This window comes from Capra hircus, chromosome 4 (genome assembly GCF_001704415.2).
Source record: "Capra hircus breed San Clemente chromosome 4, ASM170441v1, whole genome shotgun sequence".
NCBI lineage: Eukaryota > Metazoa > Chordata > Mammalia > Artiodactyla > Bovidae > Capra > Capra hircus.
In genome coordinates, this window is record NC_030811.1 from 5,786,420 (window position 1) to 5,809,423 (window position 23,004).

Below are 23,004 nucleotides of genomic sequence, written 5' to 3' on the forward strand. Positions count from 1 at the left end.
TCTGACTTTGTTGCTGACTTCCAACTTAACTGCACTGTGAGCAAAGCATATGGCCAAGGAGAGAAATTCTTGAACATCTGTTGACTTGTTTCATGACACAAGACACGGCTTCATAAGTGGCTTGAGTGTATTTCTTTTCGTTTGTTGAGCGCCGTGTCTGATAGATGGGCATTATACAAGTTTGTTAATTCTGCTCCTCAAATCTTTCCTCTCAAAAACAAACCTTTCCTCTCCTGATTTTTAAAAGCTACTTTACCTACCAACTACTGAAAGGTATTAAAATATTGCTATATGATTTCTTTCTCTCCTTGTAGTTTTGTCAAGTTTTGCTTAATATATTTTGCATGAATAAAATGTTATTGCTTATATAAGTTTGGAATCATGATATGTTTCTAGGGATTTAAACCTTTTATAATTATTTAGAGACTCTCCATTCACAGTAATGGCTTTGCTTTAAAACCTAATTTTTTAAAAATCAATACAGCTTCACAAGTTTTCATTTGGTCAATGTTTGGTGTATCCTTTGCAACATTTGCTTTCAATTTGGTGTATGTTCTAGATGTTTCTCTTGCAATCATCACATGGATAGATTTTTTTCAAAATCCATTCTGTCAATTTTTGTCTTCAGAACATTTTATATCCATTTGTTGTAATTACTGATATATTTGTATTTGGCTTTATTTTATGTTTTATATTAGCATGGCCTTATTTTATGTGTATTTTTTCCCTTTTTTTTTCATTCCACTCCATTTCTTACCCCATTTTCTCCTTCTACTATTTGGGATTTTTGCATATTTCAGCACTATCTCAAATAGGTAGGGACTTTTTAAGACATCTAATTATCATACGATTATCTCAACTGAACATAACTAACAAAATCCCTTACTATCACATAATACCCTCTGTTCTCAAACATTCCCAAAGCAACATACATTTATTGTGTTCAAATCAAGATGTAAACAAGATCCATATATTGGAGTTGGCTAATTTCTCTCTCTGCTTTTTTAATCTGTATGTGCATGTTAAGTCGCTTCAGTCATGTCCAGCTCTTTGAGACACTATGGACTGTGGCCTGCCAGGCTCCTCTGTCCATGGGATCCTCCAGGCAAGAATACTGGAGTGGGTTGCCATGCCCTCCTCCAGGGGATCCTCCTGACCCAGGAATTGAACCTGTGTCTCCTGCATTGCAGGAGGATTCTTTACCCACTTGAACTACCTGGGAAGCTGGTTTCAATCTGTAAGAGTTTCTCTACCCACCTCCCTTTTTCCAGGTCACTTGGTTATTGAAGGAATCAGGAGGCTTATCCCACAGATTTCTGCACACTCTGGATTACTGATGCTTCACGGGGCATCACTTAGTATGTTCCTCTAACCTGACTTGGGGCTTCTTCAGACTCAGGTTTAATTTTTTAGCAAACACATTTCATAGATAGGACTTGTACTTTCTATTACAAGACAATCAGACATTGTATGTTTCCTGACATGATGCAATTCAGCATACAAGTCAGAAAGCAAACACCACTCAGAAATAATAGTGTCAAAAAGCCTCAGAAATATTACACGGATGCTCCAGTCTGGCATAAATACAAAAAATTCACATTCCAGAATTTTTAGTCTTATTTTAGACCATCCATTTTTATCTTCCACTTATTTGAAAATAATTAGAATCATATTAATGAGGCTTCCCTGGTGGCTCAGTGGTGAAGAATCCACCTTCCAATGCAGGAGACATGGGTTTGATCCCTGATCAGGGAAGACCCCACATGCTGTGGAGAAACTAAGCCTGTGAGCCACAACTATCAAGCCTGTGCTCTAGAGCCAGGGAACCGCAACTACTGAGTCCGCGTGCCACAGCTACTGAAGCCTGCACGCCCTAGGGCCCGTGCTCCAAAACAAGAGAAGCACTGCAAACAGGTACCCCAATTAGAGTCGCCCCTGCTCGCCACTAGGGGAAAGCCCCTACAGCAACAAAGACCCAGTGCAGCCCAAATATCAATAAAGAAAATTATTTTTTAATAAAGAATCACATTTAAAAAGAAACGTTTCTTTTGTGAGAAAGGATAAAAATGTTCCTGTGTTTTCTATGAAAGAGAAAAATATGACCACATAATGCCAAGACTTACCAGTCCTTCTTATCAAAGGTCCGCCTAGTCAAAGCTATGGTTTTTCCAGGAGTCATCTATGGATGTGACAGTTGGACCACAAAGAAAGCTGAGCACCAAAGAATTGATGCTTTTGAACTGTGATGTTCGAGAAGACTCTTGAGAGTCCCTTGGACTGTAAGGACATCCTACGAGTCCATCCTAAAGGAGATCAGTCCTGAATATACATTGGAAGGACTGATGCTGAAGCTGAAACTCCAATACTTTGGCCACCTGATGCAAAGAACTGACTCATTGGAAAAGACCCTGATACTGGGAAAGATTGAAGGCAAGAGGAGAAGGGGATGACAGAGGATGAGATAGTTGGATGGTATTGCCGATTCAATGGACATGAGTCTGAGCAAGCTCCAGGCGTTGGTGATGGACAGGGAGGCCTGGCGTGCTACAGGGTCCATGGGGTCACAAAGAGTCAGACACAACTGAGCAACTGAACTGAACTGATCAGTCCAGCAGCTAGCATAAACTTCTACTTTTTGCACTTTGGAGGTAGGAAAATTTAAACATTTTAAAAGATGATGATTTTATAATAATATACATATTTTATTACAGTTTGGTAAAATGGGTTTTAAGTGCCATTTTGAACAACGCACACTATTAAAGAAATATCAAGTTTTGCCCTTGAATTTTGTCCTATATATGTTGAAAATTTGGGTGGCTTAAGAAATTTTTTTCAGCTATATTGAATAGAATCAGCTTACCTATCATACTGCTTTGGCTATTTACAGTTCTTTTCTTTCCAGTTAATGAGACAGCTGAGAGATGAGTATCGAGAGCAGTCGAAAAGAGTTCTGTTCTGATAAACTGGTTTTCAAAGCTGGTTTTTACATATATTCTTTCCAATCAATGCTCTCTTTGCTTTGCTGTCATGAAACTCTCCCTCAAAATGGATCTATATTGACAACAACCAAGGGACAGAAGGAAATAAATGAAAGTTGTCATTCTCTCCACCCCTTTCTACTTTATTCCTGAATATCTCAACTGGGGCTGAAACTTCTGACTCCAGGCTTCAACCTTAACATAAATGCGTCTAAGAAGGAAGAATATAGTAAACCCCAGGGGCTTGTGCTGTTTCCATTAATCACTCAAGGAGTTCTTCCCTTTTTCTGGCGGCCTTTGGTTGTACGGATTTATCCAGTGATAGTGAGTAATCCTGACTGCCTCCACTATTCACCCAATTTACAAAAATTACTTAATGGGGAAGGGAAATCACAAGTGAAAAAACAACTGCAAGCTAAATTGCAAAATGACAATTGTCATAATTTGCTGAATGAAATTCTACTTACACAATCTGAAACTTGAAAAGTCACAGGTTAACCATAATTTCTAAGATAAGCCTTCCACTTTTCCAGAATTTATGTACCCCGGCCCCCTGATATTTTTCAAGACCGCATTCCCTGATATTTTTCAAGGACTGAAAAGACATATTTTTCAAGAGCCGGCCCCTCTGCCCCTCCCTCTGTGAGTATTATGATTAAATACTGACAACAGGCAACTCTGTTCCAAGTTCATTCAAGGACATGAGAGCTGCTCCTGAGAACCAGTCAGTTAGGAAGCAAAGGACTTGCCTTGCGTCCTGGGCTCCTCAGAAAAGCTCCAGGCAGGCTGATCACCTTGGTGACAGGTTCCACAGACAGGAGAGACGGAGGGAGGCCTCCACCCCGCACAGCCGGCTCTGGGAGACAGCGCCGCTCCCCTCTGACTGAGTGGGACCCTGAGGGGCCTTCCTGGGACAGGCCGCCCCCAACCCCTCTGCTGGAACACCTCTCTGAAGGACTGGCCTAACACGTGATACACATCTCCTAGGTTGTCCCACAGGTGTGAAAACCTCACCAAATGAAGACGTCAACCACTTGAGGACCAGGAGCACCCAGCTCCCAGGTCTGTGGAGCCCAAGGACTGACCCTATTAGCCCTTGTGACACCACCCTGTGTGACCTCCCCATCAGCCAGTCAGAGGTTTGCGCACGAGCTGATCCCAGACTCTAAGACCCTCCTTCCACACTGGGCTTTTATTTATTTTTAAAAATTATTTAGTTGGCTGCACCAGGCCTTAGTTGCAGCGTGCAAGACCTTCTGTAGCTGCAGCCTGCAGAAATGCAGCCTGCGAACTCTTCCTTGCGGCATGTGGGATCTAGTTCCCTGACCAGAGATTGAACCTGAGCTCCCTACATTAGGAGTTTTAGTCCTAACTGCTGGACCACCAGGGAAGTCCCTCACTTGGTTTTTTTTTTTTAATATAAATTTATTTATTTTAATTGGAGGTTAATTACTTTACAATATCGTATTGGTTTTGCCATATATCAACATGAATCCGCCACAGGTATACACGTGTTCCCCATCCTGAACCCCCCTCCCTTCTCCCTCCCCGTACCATCCCTCTGGGTCATCTCAGTGCACCAGCCCCAAGCATCCAGCATCATGCATCGAACCTGGACTGGCTATTCGTTTCATATATGATATTATACATGTTTCAGTGCCATTCACCCAAATCATCCCACCCTCGCCCTCTCCCATAGAGTCCAAAAGACTGTTCTATACATCTGTGTCTCTTTTGCTGTCTCGCATACAGGGTTACCATTACCATCTTTCTAAATTCCATATATATGCGTTAGTATACTGTATTGGTGTTTTTCTTTCTGGCTTACTTCACTCTGTGTAATAGGCTCCACTTTCATCCACCTCATTAGAACTGATTCAAATGTATTCTTTTTAATGGCTGAGTAATACTCCATTGTGTATATGTACCACAACTTTCTTATCCATTCATCGGCCAGTGGACATCTAGGTTGCTTCCATGTCCTGGCTATTATAAACAGTGCTGAGATGAACATTGGGGTACACGTGTCTCTTTCAATTCTGGTTTCCTCAGTGTGTATGCCCAGAAGTGGGATTGCTGGGTCATAAGGCAGTTCTATTTCCAGTTTTTTAAGGAATCTCCACACTGTTCTCCAAAGTGGCTGTACTAGTTTGCATTCCCACCAACAATGTAAGAGGGTTCCCTTTTCTCCACACCCTCTCCAGCATTTATTGCTTGCAGACTTTTGGATCGCAGCCATTCTGACTGGTGTCCTCACTTGGCTTTAAAATTAAAAAATGCTTTGCTGAAAGCTTTCGGGGAGCCTCGGGCTTTTTAGAGCGTGAGCCACCTGTCTCCTCGCCTGGCCCTACAGTAAACCTATCTCTGCTCCAGCCTGCAATGCTTTGGTGTGTTTGTTCTCACACTCGGGTTCCGCTGCCCCCAGGTTGCACCCTTTCTGCCTGCGGCACCCATCTCTGCTGCATGACCTTCAGCGGCTTATGGCTCCTGTTTCCCTGTGTCTTTCGGCTTCTACCCTGCTTCCAACTTGACACATCTTACATGTAAGCCCCGAGCAGCTGGGACCGCTGAGCCAATCACACAGTACAGCTCACCCTTCGAGCTGGGCTCTGAGCAGGCCACCCTTGGCTCACGTGCTTGTCCTGATCCAGCCACTGCAGGATCAAAACCGTCCCGTCACAGACCATGCCACCCTGTGAAGGAAGAAACCCTCCAGCAGGGCCCTGTGGCCGTGAAAAGCCTTCCAAGGTCTCCCCAGAAAGCAGCTGTGGAATTAAACCGGTGAGCATCCTGGCTGGCCTGCTCAGGAGAGTTGAATATAAAACTATCCATTCAGACTCGATGTTCTAATGTAATGACTTTGATCTAATATTAGCTTAAGTTACTAATGAGTTCCTACATTTCAGCAAATGCTGAGATAAAGCTATACTCCAAATCAGGATGGGCTATTTCAGTTCAGAATTTAGGTGCAGTTAGGTGAAGTTATGTACGATACACTGTTGTTCAACCGGGGCACAACGCTTATTCCCAAAATTCTCCTGTTGGAATGTTTTTATTGTTTAGTATATGGTATACTAAATAACACATTTGCTTGAACTCTTGACAGCTGGCTAATTTTATGCTTGCATTAATCTTTTTTTTTTTTCAGTACTATAATAGTGCTTTTCTACTATGGTTAGCCTGTTTAATCAATCATTAATCATTGCCAAGAAACTATAATTTGGTTTTTTTTTCTATTCTTTTTTTTTTTTTAGTTTTTTATTTTTTAAATTTTAAAATCTTTAATTCTTACATGCGTTCCCAAACATGAACCCCCTCCCACCTCCCTCCCCATAACATCTTTCTGGGTTATCCCCATGCACCAGCCCCAAGCATGCTGTATCCTGCGTCAGACATAGACTGGCGATTCAATTCTTACATGATAGTATACATGCTTGCATTAATCTTAAAAATTGTAATTCTCATGGAAGGAAATTCACAGCCAAATTTTCTTACACACCATTCAAGCTTCTTTCTTATCGTTTATCTGGGCACATCACCTTTTTACATTATTTATTTTTTAGCATCCAACCCATGTTGTAAGCTTCCTCTCTGACCCTGACCTTGGTCATGTTGACCATCCCACTAACAAAGGAAACTTCTAAACCAAGCCTGGCGCTGCCCAGTTCAGGGAAGAGCTCTGTCTAGCACGCTCCAGTCAGATCTCTTTCTTCCTCCAGCCAAGTGCTGCCTCTAAGGCTTTTCACTGGTTTGTCTCCAGCTGGCTGTTCCCCTCTCCTCTTAACTACTGTAGCTGGTTTTCTTTTCTTCCCAGCCACCGTCTTCAAGGTCAAGCAAAAGAGCCCTCCTCACTTTAGAAGTTCTGGGACGGGAACCTTTTCAGCTCATGGAAGCATCTGATACTCCTTTCATGTTTGTTTTGGTTGACTCGCTTTAATTTCAAAAGACTTATGTAGCTAATCTCTCCTCCATCAAAATCAAAGGAAAGTTGGCTTTCCTTGGAGATGAAATCTTTAACAAAAACCACAGTAAAGAACAAGTAACATGATATGAACTGATACTATGAAAGAATTCAGAGAAAAGTAGATATCATAGAATAATTTCAAAACAAGACTACGAGGAAAGTTTATATTCAATTCCATCTCATATGCTGCATGAGAGAATACACACTGAAGACAGAACCAAGTATTCAATCCAGTCCCAAAAGAGAAAAGAAGGGATGCAAAGCAAAGGGACAAGAAGACAGGCGAAGCCTCCCCAAGCGTTAGGTGGGGAGCCTCACCCAGCCCGTCAGTGGGCTCTAGAGGCACACGGCGGTTGCGTGGCTTGCCAGATTTTATGAGGCAGAGCAGGCGTTCAAACCCTGGGGTATTTACTCAAAACAGAAGTCCTTGCCTTGTTGATAGGCCATTTCTGGAATAAAACAGGCATACCAATTTTTTTTTTTAAAGATGATTTCAGATACAAACATCTCTTGCTAAGGTAGGAGAGTCGGAACCAACTGTATCTTGTCCTCAAGCAAATAAACACCACACTTAGTGGTGAAAGGTGTATTGCTTACTCCCCAAGGTCAAGGACAAGACAAGGGTATCTGCTCTCACCACTTCTATTCAGGATCATAGTGCAATAAGACAAGAAAATTATATAAAGCACCCAAAATGAAAAGCAACCAGTAAAAACTGTATGATCATCAACACAGAAAAGCTAATGGCCTTCTACAAAAAGATCTACTAAAACTAGTGAGTTTAGCAATGTTTTTGGATAAGAGATCAGTAGTCACAAATCAATTGTATTTCTGTATACAAGCAACAGGCAATCAAAAATAGAAAAATTTAAATCCCATTTATGTGGGCCCAGTCACTTAGTCACGTCTGCCTCTTTGCGACCCCGTGGACTGTAGCCTTCCAAGCTGCTCTGTCCATGGAATTTTCCAGGCAAGAATATTGGAGTGGGTTCCATGTGCTCCTCCAGGGGATCTTCCAGATCCAGGGATCAAACCCACATCTCTTGCTTCTCCTACTTTGGCAGGCGGGTTCTTTACCACTAGTGCCACCTGGGAAGCCCCCAGTAGGGATGTTCAGTTCAGTTCAGTTCAGTTCAGTTCAGTCGCTCAGTCGTGTCCGACTCTTTGCGACCCCATGAACCACAGCACGCCAGGCCTCCCTGTCCATCACCAAATCCCGGAGTTCACTCAGACTCACGTCCATCGAGTCAGTGATGCCATCCAGCCATCTCAACCTCTATCGTCCCCTTCTCCTCTTGCCCCCAATCCCTCCCAGCATCAGAGTCTTTTCCAATGAGTCAACTCTTTGCATGAGGTGGCCAAAGCACTGGAGTTTCAGCTTTAGCATCATTCCTTCCAAAGAAATCCCAGGGCTGATGTCCTTCAGAATGGACTGGTCGGATCTCCTTGCAGTCCAAGGGACTCTCAAGAGTCTTCTCCAACACCACAGTTCAAAAGCATCAATTCTTCGGCGCTCAGCCTTCTTCACAGTCCAACTCTCACATCCATACATGACCACAGGAAAAACCATAGCCTTGACTAGACGGACCTTAGTCGGCAAAGTAATGTCTCTGCTTTAGAATATGCTGTCTAGGTTGGTCATAACTTTTCTTCGAAGGAGTGAGTGTCTTTTAATTTCATGGTTGCAATCACCATTTGCAGTGATCTTGGAGCCCAAAAAAAAAGTCTGACACTGTTTCCGCTGTTTCCCCATCTATTTCCCATGAAGTGATGGGACCAGATGCCATGATCTTCGTTTTCTGAATGCTGAGCTTTAGGCCAACTTTTTCACTCTCCACTTTCACTTTCATCAAGAGGCTTTTAGTTCCTCTTCACTTTCTGCCATAAGGGTGGTGTCAACTGCATATCTTAGGTTATTGATATTTCTCCCGGCAGTCTTGATTCCAGCTTGTGTTTCTTCCAGTCCAGTGTTTCTCATGATGTATTTTGCATATAAGTTAAATAAGCAGGGTGACAATATACACCCTTGACATACTCCTTTTCCTATTTGGAACCAGTCTGTTGTTCCATGTCCAGTTCTAACTGTTGCTTCCTGACCTGCATACAGATTTCTCAAGAGGCAGGTCAGGTGGTCTGGTATTCCCATCTCTCTCAGAATTTTCCACAGTTTATTGTGATCCACATAGTCAAAGGCTCTGGCATATGAAGGTTTTAAAAGCTCGATGAGTTAATGCCCATAAAATGCTTAGGCCACAGTCTAACATGTAGTATCTTAAGTACTACATGAGTGCATGCTCAGCTGTGTCTGACTCTTTGCAACCCTATGGACTACAGTAGCCTGCTAGGATCCTCTGTCCACGGGATTCTCCAGACAAGAATACTGGAGTGGATTGCCATTTCCTACTCCAAATCCCATTTATAACAGCATCAAAATACGAAATACTTAGAATAATTCTGATAAAAGATATATATAGCCCATACATTGAAAAGTACTAAATACTGCTGAGAAATGAATGAAGACTCAAACAAGGGGAGTGATACACTTTGCTGATGGGTCAGAAGACTCAATATTGCTAAAATGTAAGTCCTCCCAAAATTGATTATGGATTTAAAATAATGCAAATCAAAATTCCAGCAGGCTTTTTTGTAGAAATTGACAAACTGATTCTGAAATGCACATGAAAAGACAAAGATCTTAGATCAGTCACAACAACGTTGAAAAATAAGAACAAGGTTAGAGGGATAAAACTACCGTATATCAAGATTCATTTCATCCATAATGGCCACTCAGTTCAGTTCAGTTCAGTCGCTCAGTCGTGTCCGACTCTTTGCAACCCCATGAATCGCAGCACGCCAGGCCTCCTTGTCCATCACCAAATCCTGGTGTTCACTCAGACTCATGTCCATCAAGTCCATGATGCCATCCAGCCATCTCATCCTTGGTTGTCCCCTTCTCCTCTTGCCCCCAATCCCTCCCAGCATCAGAGTCTTTTCCAATGAGTCACCTCTTTGCATGAGGTGGCCAAAGCACTGGAGTTTCAGCTTTAGCATCATTCCTTCCAAAGAAATCCCAGGGCTGATCTCCTTCAGTATGGATTGGCTGGATCTCCTTGCAGTCCAAGGGACTCTCAAGAGTCTTCTCCAACACCACAGTTCAAAAGCATCAGTTCTTCGGCACTCAGCCTTCTTCACAGTCCAACTCTCACATCCATACATGACCACAGGAAAAACCATAGCCTTGACTAGACGGACCTTAGTCAGCAAAGTAATGTCTCTGCTTTTGAGAACCCCATGAACAGTATAATGGCCACTATAAAATATAAATTAGTAGATGTGAAAAGAAACAAACCAAAAAATGACCTGTAATCAAGAGAAAAGTCACTCAATAAAAGCAGACCTGTGGGACTTCACTGTGGCACAGTGGATAAGAACCCGCCTTGCCATGCAGGGGACATGGGCTCGATCCTGGTCCTGGACGATTCCATATGCCTCAGACCAACTAAGCCCATGCACCACAACTACTGAGCCTGCGGTCTAGAGCCCTGGAGCTACAGCTACTGAGCCCAGGGCTGCAGCTACTAAGGCCAGTATACCTAAGGCCTGTCCTCCACAACAAGAGAAGCCACCGCAATGAGAAGTCCATACAGTACAATGAAGAGCAGCCCCTGCTCACCGCGACTAGAGAAAGCCCATGCAAAGCAATGAAGACCCAGTACAGCCAAAAATGCATAATTGTTTTTAAAAAAGCAGACCTATGGCAAACAGATAGGGAAACAGTGGAAAGAGTGTCAGACTTTATTTTTGGGGGGGCTCCAAAATCACTGCAGATGGTGACTGCAGCCATGAAATTAAAAGACGATTACTCCTTGGAAGGAAAGTTATGACCAACCTAGACAGCATATTAAAAAGCAGAGACATTACTTTGCCAACAAACGTCCTTCTAGTCAAAGCTATGGTTTTTCCAGTAGTCATGTATGGATGTGAGACTTGGACCATAAAGAAAGCTGAGCGCTTTTGAACTGTGTGTTGGAGAAGACTCTTGAGAGTCTCTTGGACTGCAAGGAGATCCGACCAGTCCATCCTAAAGGAGATCAGTCCTGAGTGTTCATTGGAAGGACTGGTGTTGAAGCTGAAACTCCAGTACTTTGGCCATCTGATGCGAAGAGCTGACTCATTGGAAAAGACCCTGATGCTGGGCAAGATTGAAGGCGGGAGAAGAAGGGGACGACAGAGGATGAGATGGCTGGATGGCATCACCGACTCAATGGACATGAGTTTGGGTGGACTCCGGGAGATGATGACGGACAGGGAGGTCTGGTGTGCTGCTGTCCATGGGGTGGCCAAGAGTTGGATACGACTGAGTGACTGAACTGAACTGAACTGATGAATGATTTAGATATTAATTAGCAAAGATTTAAAAATAACTGTGATAAGTATGTTAAAGAACCTACAGAAAACAGGTATATGTTGGGGAGAGATAGGAGAACTTCAGGACAGAGGTGGAAATTATAAAAGGATCAAATGGAAATCCTAGAACTGAAGAATATGTTCCCCCCAATATTTTAAATTATTAAATTAAAAATCAGGAAAAAAATAGAGAAAAGAACAAACAGAGGCTTAGTGACTGGTAGAAAACTATCAAATTGCTTAATACGTGTGAAACTGGAGTCCCAGAATAAGAGAAGAGAGCGTATAGGGCAAAAAATTACTTGAAACGCTGGCTGGGAAGTTTTCCAAATTGGATCAGAAACAGTAACTCACAAATCTAAGAAGCTGAGTAAACCTTAAACAGCATTAAAGCGGAGAAAATTACACACAAACATATCACAGTAAAACTCTAAACACCAAAAATAAAGACAAAATCTAAAAAGGAGATGGGTAGCGAGGAACATAGGACATAAAGGAATTAACAAGATGATAGCTGATTTCTCAACAGAAAAAAATGGAGGCTAGCAGAAACTGAAACATCTTTAAATAGTAAAACACACACAGAGACACATACGCACATACCACTGTCTACCTAAAATTGTCTATCAACCAAAAAAACACAAAACTTTCAAAAACGTAGAGGGACAAAATAACATGTGGGAGATCCTTGTAATGATGGGATAGCTCTGTGTTTTGATTGTGGTTTCAGTTACACAAATCCACAAATGTAATAAAATTGAACAGAACCACACATACACACACACACACGCGCGCACACATGTAAAATTGGTGCACTCTTGAGTTCTGTGGATCGTACAATTTTAATTTCCTGGTTTTGATATCATGCTACATTTATGTAGGATTTACCATCAGGAGAGCAGTACATAGGACATCTCTGTACTATTTTTTTCAGTTCACTTCAGTTGCTCAGTTGTGTCCAAGTCTTTGGAAACCCATGGACTGCAGCACGCCAGGCCTCTCTATCCATCATCAATTCCTGCAGCTACTCAAACTCATGAACATCGTGTCAGTGATGCCATCCAACCATCTCCTCCTCTGTCGTCCCCTTCTCCTCCTGCTTTCAATCTTTCCCAGCATCAGGGTCTTTTCCAATGAGTCAGTTTTTTTAATCAGGTGACCAAAATATTGGAGTTTCAGCTTCAGCATCAGTCCTTCCAATGAATATTTAGGACTGATTTCCTTTAGGATGGACTGGTTGGATCTCCTTGCAGTCCAAGGGATTCTCAAGAGTCTTCAACACCACCACAGTTCAAAAGCATCAATTCTTTGGCACTCAGCCTTCTTTATGGTCCAACTCTCACATCCATACATGCTGCTGCTGCTGCTGCTGCTACTAAGTCACTTCAGTCGTGTCCAACTCTGTGCGACCCCATAGATGGCAGCCCACCAGGCTCCCCCATCCCTGGGATCCTCCAGGCAAGAATGCTGGAGTGGGTTGCCATTTCCTTCTCCAGTGCATGAAAGTGAAAAGTGAAAGTGAAGTCACTCAGTTGTGTCTGACTCCTAGCAACCCCATGGACTGCAGCCCACCAGGCTCCTCTGTCCATGGGATTCTCCAGGCAAGAGTACTGGAGTGGGTTGCCATTGCCTTCTCCCATCCATATATGACTACTGGAAAAACCATAGCTTTGACTAGATGGACCTTTATCAGCAAAGTAACGTTTCTACTTTTTAATATGCTGTCTAGGTTGGTCATAGCTTTTCTTCCAAGGAGTAAGCGTCTTTTTATTTCATGGCTGCAGTCACCATTTGCAGTGATTTTGGAGCCCCCCAAAATAAAGCATCTTACTGTTTCCATTGTTTCCCCATATATTTGCCATGAAGTGGTGGGACCAGATGGCATGACCTTCGTTTTCTGAATGCTGAGTTTTAAGCCAACTTTTTCACTCTCCTCTTTCACTTTCATCAAGCTCTTTAGTTCTTTGCTTTCTGCCATAAGGCTGGTTTTATCTGCATATCTGAGGTTATTGATATTTCTCCCGGTAATCCTGATTCCAGCTTGTGCTTCATCCAGCCCAGCATTTTGCATGATGTACTCTGCATATAAGTTAAGTAAGCTGTTAATAATTATTTCCAAATAAAAAGTTAAAGAGAGACTTCCCTGGTGGTGCAGTGGGTAAGAATCCGCCTGCCAATCCAGAGGCCATGGGTTTGATCCCTGGTCTGGAGAGATACCACATGCTGTGGAGCAACTAAACCTGCGAGTGCCATCTACTGAGCCTGGGCGCCACAACTACCGACGCCTCCCGCCTAGTCAGTGCTCTGCAACCAGAACCACGGCAATGAGAAATGGGGCCCCACTCGCTGCAGAGAAAGCTCTTGAAAAGCAGTGAAGACCCCGGCAGCCAAAAAATTATTTAATTAAAAATAGGAAAAGAATCCATTTTTTTAAAGTTAAAAGAAATAAAGACAATTTTCAGATAAATGAATGCTGGATTTGTTGCCAGGAGACTACGAGAAATGCTAAAAGAAATTCTTCAGGCAGGAGGCAACTAGGGAAAAGCTTAACTTGACTCGCCAGTCCCTGAGGGCTGCATACAGTGACCCCCTTCCAGAGAGTACAGCATGGAGAGAGAGCAAGAGGACCTCACCTGCGTGGAGGCCGACAGTCGCCACCCCAGACAGGCGATCCAGGACAGCATCCACAGTGGCAGGTCACGTGGGGACGATCCACCTTCCATGAGATGAAAATGGCACTTCGCCTCTGTGGTCTTCCTCCCAAAACCCGCACACCCCGTTCACATCTGAGACAAACATCAGACAAATCCCAACTGAGGAACAAGCTACAAAATCATGCCTGAAAGCATGCCTCGTGTTTTCAAGGTCATCAGCAACAAGAAGAGTCTGAGAAGTGCTCATGTCCAAGGGGAGCCTAAGGAGGCATGATGGGGTGTCCTGGGAAAAGTGCATTAGGGTACAACTGGGAAATCTGAATAACGTATGAAATTAAGTCAGTAAGAATTAACTAACCTGTATTGATCATTGTAACGAACAGTACCACACTAATGTGGGCTATTGATAATGGGGGAGGGAGGAGACCGAGCCCAGGGTATGTGGGAATCCTCACATTACCTTCCCAAACTAAAAGATAGTTTATTATTATTTATTTATATATTTTAGTTTCTTTTTTTTAAATAGACAAGATATAGTAACCAATTGCATCATATGAACTTTATTTAGATTCTGATTTAAACAAAGTGTAAAAGAAAATGATAATGGCATTAAGAGACATTGGAATAGTCTGGCTGTTTGGTGGGACTAAGGATTCCTTAATGGGCTTCGTGTTTCAGAGCAAAAAAGGCATTGTTTTTTTTTTTCTTAAAGAGTCATCTTTTAGGGACTTCCTTGGTGGTCCAGTGGTTTGAACTCTGCACGTTCACTGTGGGCCTGGATTCAGTCCCCGGTGGAGGAACTAAGATCTCACACACACACACAAAGTCATCTATCAGAGAAAATACTGAAATAAATGAATTTGAAATGGTATGACATGTAGGATTTACTTCAAAATAATCCACATGTGGGTGGAAAATAGTTGGCAGGAAATGGGAGTGTCCACGACTCGGTAAATATGGAATGAAGCAGGGGATGGGTGGTCTGGGGTTCATCACACTAATCTCTCTACTTTTATACATGCTTGAAATTTTCCAAAGGGGGAAAAAAGTTGCAGAAATATTTGTAAAATCTGCCTTAGTGTTTTGGATGCTCAGTTTTTTAACATCTCACTATTTGTTAAGGGATATTTACTACTTTATTAGCTAATATCGAGGTGTAATTACGCTGTCATCATTAACGAAAGTGGATATGAATTCGTATTTTTAATGCTCTTGTCAATTTTTGTGTGCATTTAGTCGCTAAGTCATGTCTAACCATTTGCGACCTCATGGACTATAGCCCACCAGGCTACTCTGTCCATAGGATTTCCCAGGCAGGAATACTGAAGTGGGTTCCCATTTCCTTCTCCAAGGGAAGTTCCCAACCCAGGGATCGAACCCAGGTCTCCTACATTGGCAGGCAGATTCTTTACCACTGAGTCACCAGGGAAGCCCCTTGTCAACTTTTACCTTTTCGGAAAAACATTTGGTCATTTTTTTGTAAGATATGATTAGGTTACCATGTTTACCTTTAACATAGTTGGCAGACAGCCCACACAAGGAAGAAGTGCAGCCTGTTATTTTTCTTAGTGTATACTTACATTGCATTTTTATTCTCATCAATTCATGGGCTTCTTGAATGGAAAACTTTTTTTTATGTATTTATTTTAGTTGGAGGCTAATTACAATATTGTAGTGGTTTTTGCCATAAATTGACATGAGTCAGCCATGGGTGTACATGTGTTCTCCTTCTTGAACCCCCTCCCTCCTCCCTCCCCATCCCATCCCTCTGGGTCATCCCAGCGCACCAGCCCTGAGCACCCTGTCTCATGCATCGAACCTGGACTGGTGATCTGTTTCATATATGATAATATACGTTTCAATGCTATTCTCTCAGATCATCCCACCCTCACCTTCTCTCAGAGTCCAAAAGACTCTTCTATACATCTGTGTCTCTTTTGCTATCTCACATATAGGGTTATCGTTACCATCTTTCTAAATTCCATATATGTGTTAGTATACTGTCTTGGCAGAGAAGGCAATAGCAGCCCATTCCAGTGTTCTTGCCTGGAAAATCCCATGGACAGAGGAGCCTGGTAGGCTGCAGTCCATGGGATCGCTAGGAATCGGACACAACTGAGCGACTTCACTTTCACTTTTCATTTTCACGCATTGGAGAAGGAAATGGAAACCCACTCCAGTATTCTTGCCAGGAGAATCCCAGGGACAGGGGAGCCTGGTGGACTGCTGACTATGGGGTCGCACAGAGTCAGACACGACTGGGGCGACTTAGCAGCAGCAGCAGCATACTGTATTGTTTTTCTTTCTGGCTTACTTCACTCTGTATAATAGGCTCCAGTTTCATCCACCTCATTAGAACTGATTCGAATGTATTCTTTTTAATGGCTGAATAATATTCCATTATGTATATGTAACACAGCTTTCTTAACCATTCGTCTGCCGATGGACATCTAGGTTGCTTCCATGTCCTGGCTATTATAAACAGTGCTTTGATGAACACTGGGGTACACGTCTCTTTCAATTCTGGTTTTCTTGGTGTGTATGCCCAGCAGTGGGATTGCTGGGTCATATGGCAGTTCTATTTCCAGTTTTTTAAGGAATCTCCACACTGTTCTCCATAGTGGCTGTACAAGTTTGTACTCCCACCAACAGTGTAAGAGAATTAGAAAGCTTTTAAGACCTATGACCATTCTGTGAGATTCAGTTTAGCAGAACTGAGGTAATACGTTTTGTAATTCCTCAGAACCAGACATGTGAAGAGGAATCCATTACAATGCTCTATACACTGAACAGTGAGGGCCACACTGACAGCCCCACCCCATTGTGGAAACCCCACTAGGACACCTCTCATCCCAGTCACAACATGTGGCCATGAGTATGCCATTGTCAATCCATATACTACATAGGTTTTTTTGTTTTTTGTCCAGTCACTAAGTCATGTCCCCATGGACTGCAGCACACCAGGGTCCCCTGACCTTCACTATCTCCTGGAGTTTGCTCAGATTCATGTCCACTAAGTCAATGATGCTATTTAACCATCTCATCTCTGTCACCCCCTTCTCCTCCTGCCCTCAATCTTGCCCAGCATCAGTCCTTCCAATGAATATTCAGGGTTGAGTTTCCTTTAGGATTGACTGGTTGGATTTCCTTGCAGTCCAAGGGTCTCTCAAAAGTCTTCTCCAGCAAAATTTGAAACCATCAGTTCTTCCATGCTCAATTATTTTATTTATAAATAAAAACTTTTTTTAATCTACAAGAAGTTCTTTTTTCTTCCCTGCACAATAATGTTAGAAACGCTCCAGGTCCCAACACACTGGATAAAGCCCAACACTGAGAACACTTCACATAGGAGGAGGAACCAATGGTGAATGGTCCCTCAAACCATAATTATAACTCTCAGTGGCTTATAAGCACTGTGACTAAATTCCACATCTAAGGCACATGTGAAGAGCATACATAGTCATAATCAAAGCCTTGCTGGCCAAGCCATCACATTTTATTGCAAGGACCTTGCCTGCTGTTCTCCTGGAGCTTCCCCAGGTACTGCTGTGCCAGCTCTTAGGAGCATGGTGTTCCCCTTCAGTCATCGTGCCCGATGCCCACACATGGACCCTCAGGACTTGCTCTGCAGGGCAGCTAGCACCCCTTAAGGAAACACTCCCAGGAGGTGCACACTGGCTTGGGGTGTTGGGAAGAAGGTCAGTTTCATCCACAGCCTGGCAGAAACTAGAGTCAAACTTGAAATGAAAGTCTACTGACAACTTGAAGACTGGCGATGGGTTCTTTTTTCAGGGCTGCTGTTAACAAAGTACTGTAAACTGAGGCTTCTTTTCTCACAGTTCTGATGTCCAGAGGTATAAACGCCCCCCAGCTTCAGAGGGAAGCAGGGCTCCCTGCCTCTGAAGTCTCCAGGGAGGCGCATGGCTCCAGCCTCTGCCTCCATCGTCACATTGGTGGGTGGGTGTGTCTGTGTGTGTGTCTCTCGTCTTCTCTCCTGAGGAAACCAGTCATGTTGGATTAGGGCACCCCTCCTCCAGTCTGCTGCTGCTAAGTTGCTTCAGTGGTTTCTGACTGTTTGCCACCCAATGGACTATAGCCCACCAGAATTCCTCCGTCCATGGGATTCTCCAGGTAAGAATAGTGGAGTGGGTTGCCATTTCCTGCTCCAGGGGATCTTCCCCACCCAGGGATCAAACCCATGTCTCCTGCGGCTCCTGCACTACAGGTGGATACTTTACCACTGAGCATCATGGAAGCCCACTCCAGTTTGACCTTATCTTAACTAATTATATCATCAACAGCTCTATCTCCAAATAAGATTACATTTTGAGAGGGTTAGGACTTTGACATATCTTTGTGGGGGGCACATTCTGAGATGGGCTGGGACCTTGGACTCTCTCCTGCAGTGCTCACACCTGGACAGATGTCCTCTCCCACTCCTTGGGCAACAGAACACAGAGAAACTACAAGGGACTAGAGATAGCTGCATATTCAAAAGCAGAGACATTACTTTGCCAACAAAGGTCCGTCTAGTCAAGGCTATGGTTTTTCCAGTGGTCATGTATGGATGTGAGAGTTGGACTGTGAAGAAAGCTGAGCGCCGAAGAATTGATGCTTTTGAACTGTGGTGCTGGAGAAGACTCTTGAGAGTCCCTTGGACAGCAAGGAGATCCAACCAGTCCATCCTAAAGGAAATCAGTCCTGAATATTCATTGGAAGGACTGATGCTGAATCTGAAGCTCCAATACTTTGGCCAACTGATTCGAAGAACTGACTCATTTGAAAAGATCCTGTTGCTGAGAAAGATTGGAGGTGGAAGAAGGGGACCACAAGAGAATGAGATGGTTGGATGGTGTCACCAACTCAATGGACACGAGTTTGAATAAATTCCGGGAGTTGGTGATGGACAGGGGGGCCTGGCGTGCTGCAGTCCGTGAGGTCTCAAAGAGTCAGACACGACTGAGCGGCTGAACTGAACTGAAAGATAGCTGCATACGTGCACTGCAGGGGAGAATCATCAACAGTAAGAGACAAGAAGGCCAAAACCCAATGGTTGCTTCTGAGGAGAAAAGGGTGATCCCTGCACCCAACATCACCAGTGGGATGGGCAGACCACCAAGCCACCCCTCCTTGCTAAGCAAGAGCACTTGTTGCTTTCTCTCTCTCCTTCCTGCTGCAGCATGAGCCCCAATAAGGCCCTGCCTGCATTTCCCACCTGGTCTCTTATCCTACATGGTCTGGCAGCAGTCAGGTATTTCTACGTGAATTCATACATCAATCCCAAATATTTCAGGTCATCTGAGTCATTTCTTAAACCAGGGAAATTCTCCCCATTCTGGAATAAAGGAATCTTCAGAACTCCGGGGTCTGACCTGAATGGGCTTTAACACAACTGGAATATTTCACGAATGAATTTGTCATTTACAACTGCACTTCTCGGTCTAGACTCCTAAAAGTCTGGACTCCTAAGTCTGGACTTCTCAGGCTAGGGCGGTGCTTTCAAATTTTGGGGGGCAACACACAGAAAGAAATACATATTACAATGGAATGCAGGACACAATACATATATACATAGCATATATAAATATATATACACACACAACAAAAGTGCCATGAAACAATACTCACCCTTACTATGCAAGGAACTATTTTCTATTCTGTTCTTCTATTAAAACAAAACAAAACAAAACAAAACACCACTAAGCTGATTTCACAACCTACTGGGGAGTCTGGTACCATTAGTTCAAAATTCTGTAGTGGGTACTGGCTCAATCGCATCACACTCTGCGACTCCATGGACAGTAGCCTGCCAGGCTCTTCTGTCCACGGAATTTCCCAGGGAAAAATACTGGAGTGGGTTGACATCTCCTACTCCAGGGACCTTCCTGACCCAGGGACAGAACCCGGTGTCTCTTGCCTCAACAGGCAGATTCTTTACCACTATGCCACCTGGAAAAAATACTGAAGGAGAGGGATCCAATTCACAGGACAAAAATTATACATTTCCCTGGTGAGTCCATTTTAAGGCCTGAATTGTTTTAAGTATTTCAACTAATTACAGGGTGGAATGCAAAAATCAATTAACAAAAAAGACAACCTGAAAGGTTTTCTCATGTCCAGCTGGTGGCCTGGGGCTTCAACTGTAAGACACCCCCCTCCAAGACCTGAATGTGCACGAGTCCTCTCCAGTGAGCAGGGAGCAGTGGAAGGATGCTGCCCCAACGTCAGTGTTCTAAACCCAACACCGCGACAGTCCTAGGGGCTGTCACCTCTAAATCTTCCTAACCCAAGAATCCTGCCCTTGCCGCTGTTTCCTGGGGGCTTCTCCTCGGTGCTCACTGGGCGAGGCCATGACCAGAGAGCGGTGGTCCCACTTAACCAGGCAGGTCAACACTGCCAGACAGCCCGAGGACGACAGAGGGACTTCAGTACGAGTAGCAGGTATCTGCTTCTTCAGCAACCTCCATGGACAAGAATACCTAGCATGATAGAAAGCTCTGATCGCATCCTGTTTTCTTGGGCCCGGTTTTCACCTTCTTGGCGCATGATCCAGGCCTCCCGAGCTGGCATCCTTCCCTGCTACCCCCAGACACCCTTCACTAGCACCACTGAAAACGGGGTTGTCAGGGCACCTCTGGAGGGAAATACAGCAGCGTCCCTTCAGCGGAGAAGTCAGCCCACGCCAGAGCGCCGGCTCTCCGGTCTTAAATCCCCCTGGAAGGACGGTTCTGGAGAGTTCTCAGCCAACGACGGTGGGTGTTTTAAGTCTGCCTTACTCAATTAGCCATGCAGGCGTTGGCAGTTAAACCTGCGTCGACCCGGCGCTGTTCCTTTCCCGTGAGGTGTGTGGGATCCGCAAACGCCAGCGTTAAGACCGGAACTGAGGAGATGCATGAGAACTGAGGAGAACGCTTTTTTCATGAAACACGTTCACATTTTCAATGAACGCATACTCCATTCTTCCCATGGTCCTTCACCCATGGCTGATGCTTCGTCATCACCTACATCCTCCAACCTAGACTCACGAAAGCCAAAGCAGCAATTTTAAAACAAAAACAAAAAAACACACACGAGGAAGATATCAGCCAACCAACAGCCCAGCAAGGCACCCGCCACCCGCCTCGTGCCTTTTAAGGGCTCAGCGGGCGCGAGTTCAAGGACCGCTCAGCGGCCCACCAATCACCGCACCTCCCACGCGTCGCCCCGCCCCCTCCCCGCGATCTAACCAATCCCTGGGGAGGTAGCTTCTCTCCGCCCCTCCCACCCGCCTCCAGCCCCTCCCACCCGCCTCCAGCCCCTCCGAAGCTGGAAGCCTGCAAACTTCACCGGCGCCCAGCCGCGCGCTCGTAGTCGGCGTTTATTTTTAGCTGCCGGGCCAAGCAGCCCCCGCCTCCGGGCCCGCCTCTTCACCGCCCGCCCCCCCAATGGGAGAAGGAGTTTCCGTCGCGTCAGCGCGCGGGCGGATGGGAACTGTCCAATCAGCGCTCGGGGAGAGCTGGCGTCATTAAAAAGCGGCGGAAGACAGTGGGCGGGTCATGACGCAGCGAGTTTTAGTCGTGACTTTTCCAGGGGCATCTCGGCGTCCCCTCTTTTTCCCTTTAAAGTAAAACACCTCCCGACGCACACCCCGTGCGTTTGGGGGAAGGGGCCGCGGCCGCGGGAGGGCGGTGCTGACGCGAGCCGCCTGCGGCGTCGCGCGGTCACGTGGGCGTGTTTGGGGGCGGGGCCGCGCGGCGGTTCCGGGCGGTTGGGCGCGCGAGCGAGGAGCTGAGGCAGCCGCGCCCGCCCGCCCCGCCCCGCCCCTGGATGCCGCTGTGCCCCGGCGCGGCTGCCGCCGATCGCAGCGCAGGAGCCGCCGCCGCCGCCGCGGTTGATGTGGTTGACCCGGGGCTGAGGAGGCCGCCAAGATGCCGCAGTCCAAGTCCCGGAAGATCGCGATCCTGGGCTACCGGTCTGTGGGTGAGTGGCGGGCGCCGCGCGGCCTCCTCGCTCCCCGGGGCCCCGAGCCTCGCCCGGGGCCCGGCCAAGTTTGGGGCCGGCGCGGCCATGTGGCGGCCGCGCGTTTCGTAACCGGCCGCCCGCCGTCGCCGCCACCTCCATCTTGGAGCGGAGGCCGGCGGCGCGGCCGGGCCCGCGGGGCAGCGCGGGGGACGCGTGTGGGAGGCCGCGGGCGAACGGGCGCTCGGGTCGGGTTGGGCCGGGCCGGGTTGGCCGCCACGGCGCCCTCCGCAGGGCCCTCCACAGCCCCGGAGTAGCACCTGTCCCCCCTCCCCGCGGGGAGCAGTCCGTGATTGTTGCTGGTGGCCTTTTCCACCCCAAATTAAAACCCGTGGGGCTTCAACAAAGGACGTGGCTCCTTAGCCGTAATTTTTCTGTCTTGTGAAGTTTGAACATTTTAAAGCAAACCCGGGAGCTCAGAGGACGTTGGCTGCTGAGGGCCAATTTCCTAGGAAGAAACTCGAAAGACATTCCCCCACCCCCCAACCTCCCGCTTCGGAAGCCTCCCGAGATGCTGCCAGCGACCGAAGTAGGAGGGCAGAGAAAGGGAAATTTCTGGCCTCTTGGTGTCCTGTTTTTTCCTTTGGGGAGGAAAAAATAAGGTCAGATACTTGTAACCAGAATGTCGAAGTAATTCAAAAGTACCCCTCCCCACACCCCGCCAAAGGTTGACATATATTTGAAACTGAGAGTGGCAGTCGCTTTTTCCACCCCTAACAGAGGTGGTCTGGGGTGGGAGGTGGTGGACGGGATGCCAGAAAACGAGGGAGGAAACAGAACCGTTGAACTTAAACCATGCTTCAGGGTGAGGTTTTTATTGTCTTTGACAACCGGAAGTCTGGAAAAATTACTTTTTCTGTGTTGTTTTCAAGAAGTAGCTGTCCAAGGAAAAGGGCGCACTTGACCACAGTGGGGTGGGGGTGGCGAGGGCAGGGGTTTGGAGTCTGTGGTGACTGCAGAAGGAGGTGACACGAACTGCCCTGGGAAAGCTGGTAACTGCCTG

The 23,004-nt window shown here is 45.6% G+C and overlaps 1 protein-coding gene across 1 annotated transcript in view; it reads left to right on the top strand.

Annotated features, from left to right (window-relative positions):
• The window catches only part of RHEB (Ras homolog enriched in brain), a 51,478-nt gene continuing 50,384 nt past the window's right edge, over nt 21,911–23,004 (top strand). The window contains 1 exon segment of the mRNA NM_001285656.1: nt 21,911–21,962. Within this exon segment, the coding sequence (NP_001272585.1) occupies nt 21,911–21,962 (52 nt within the window).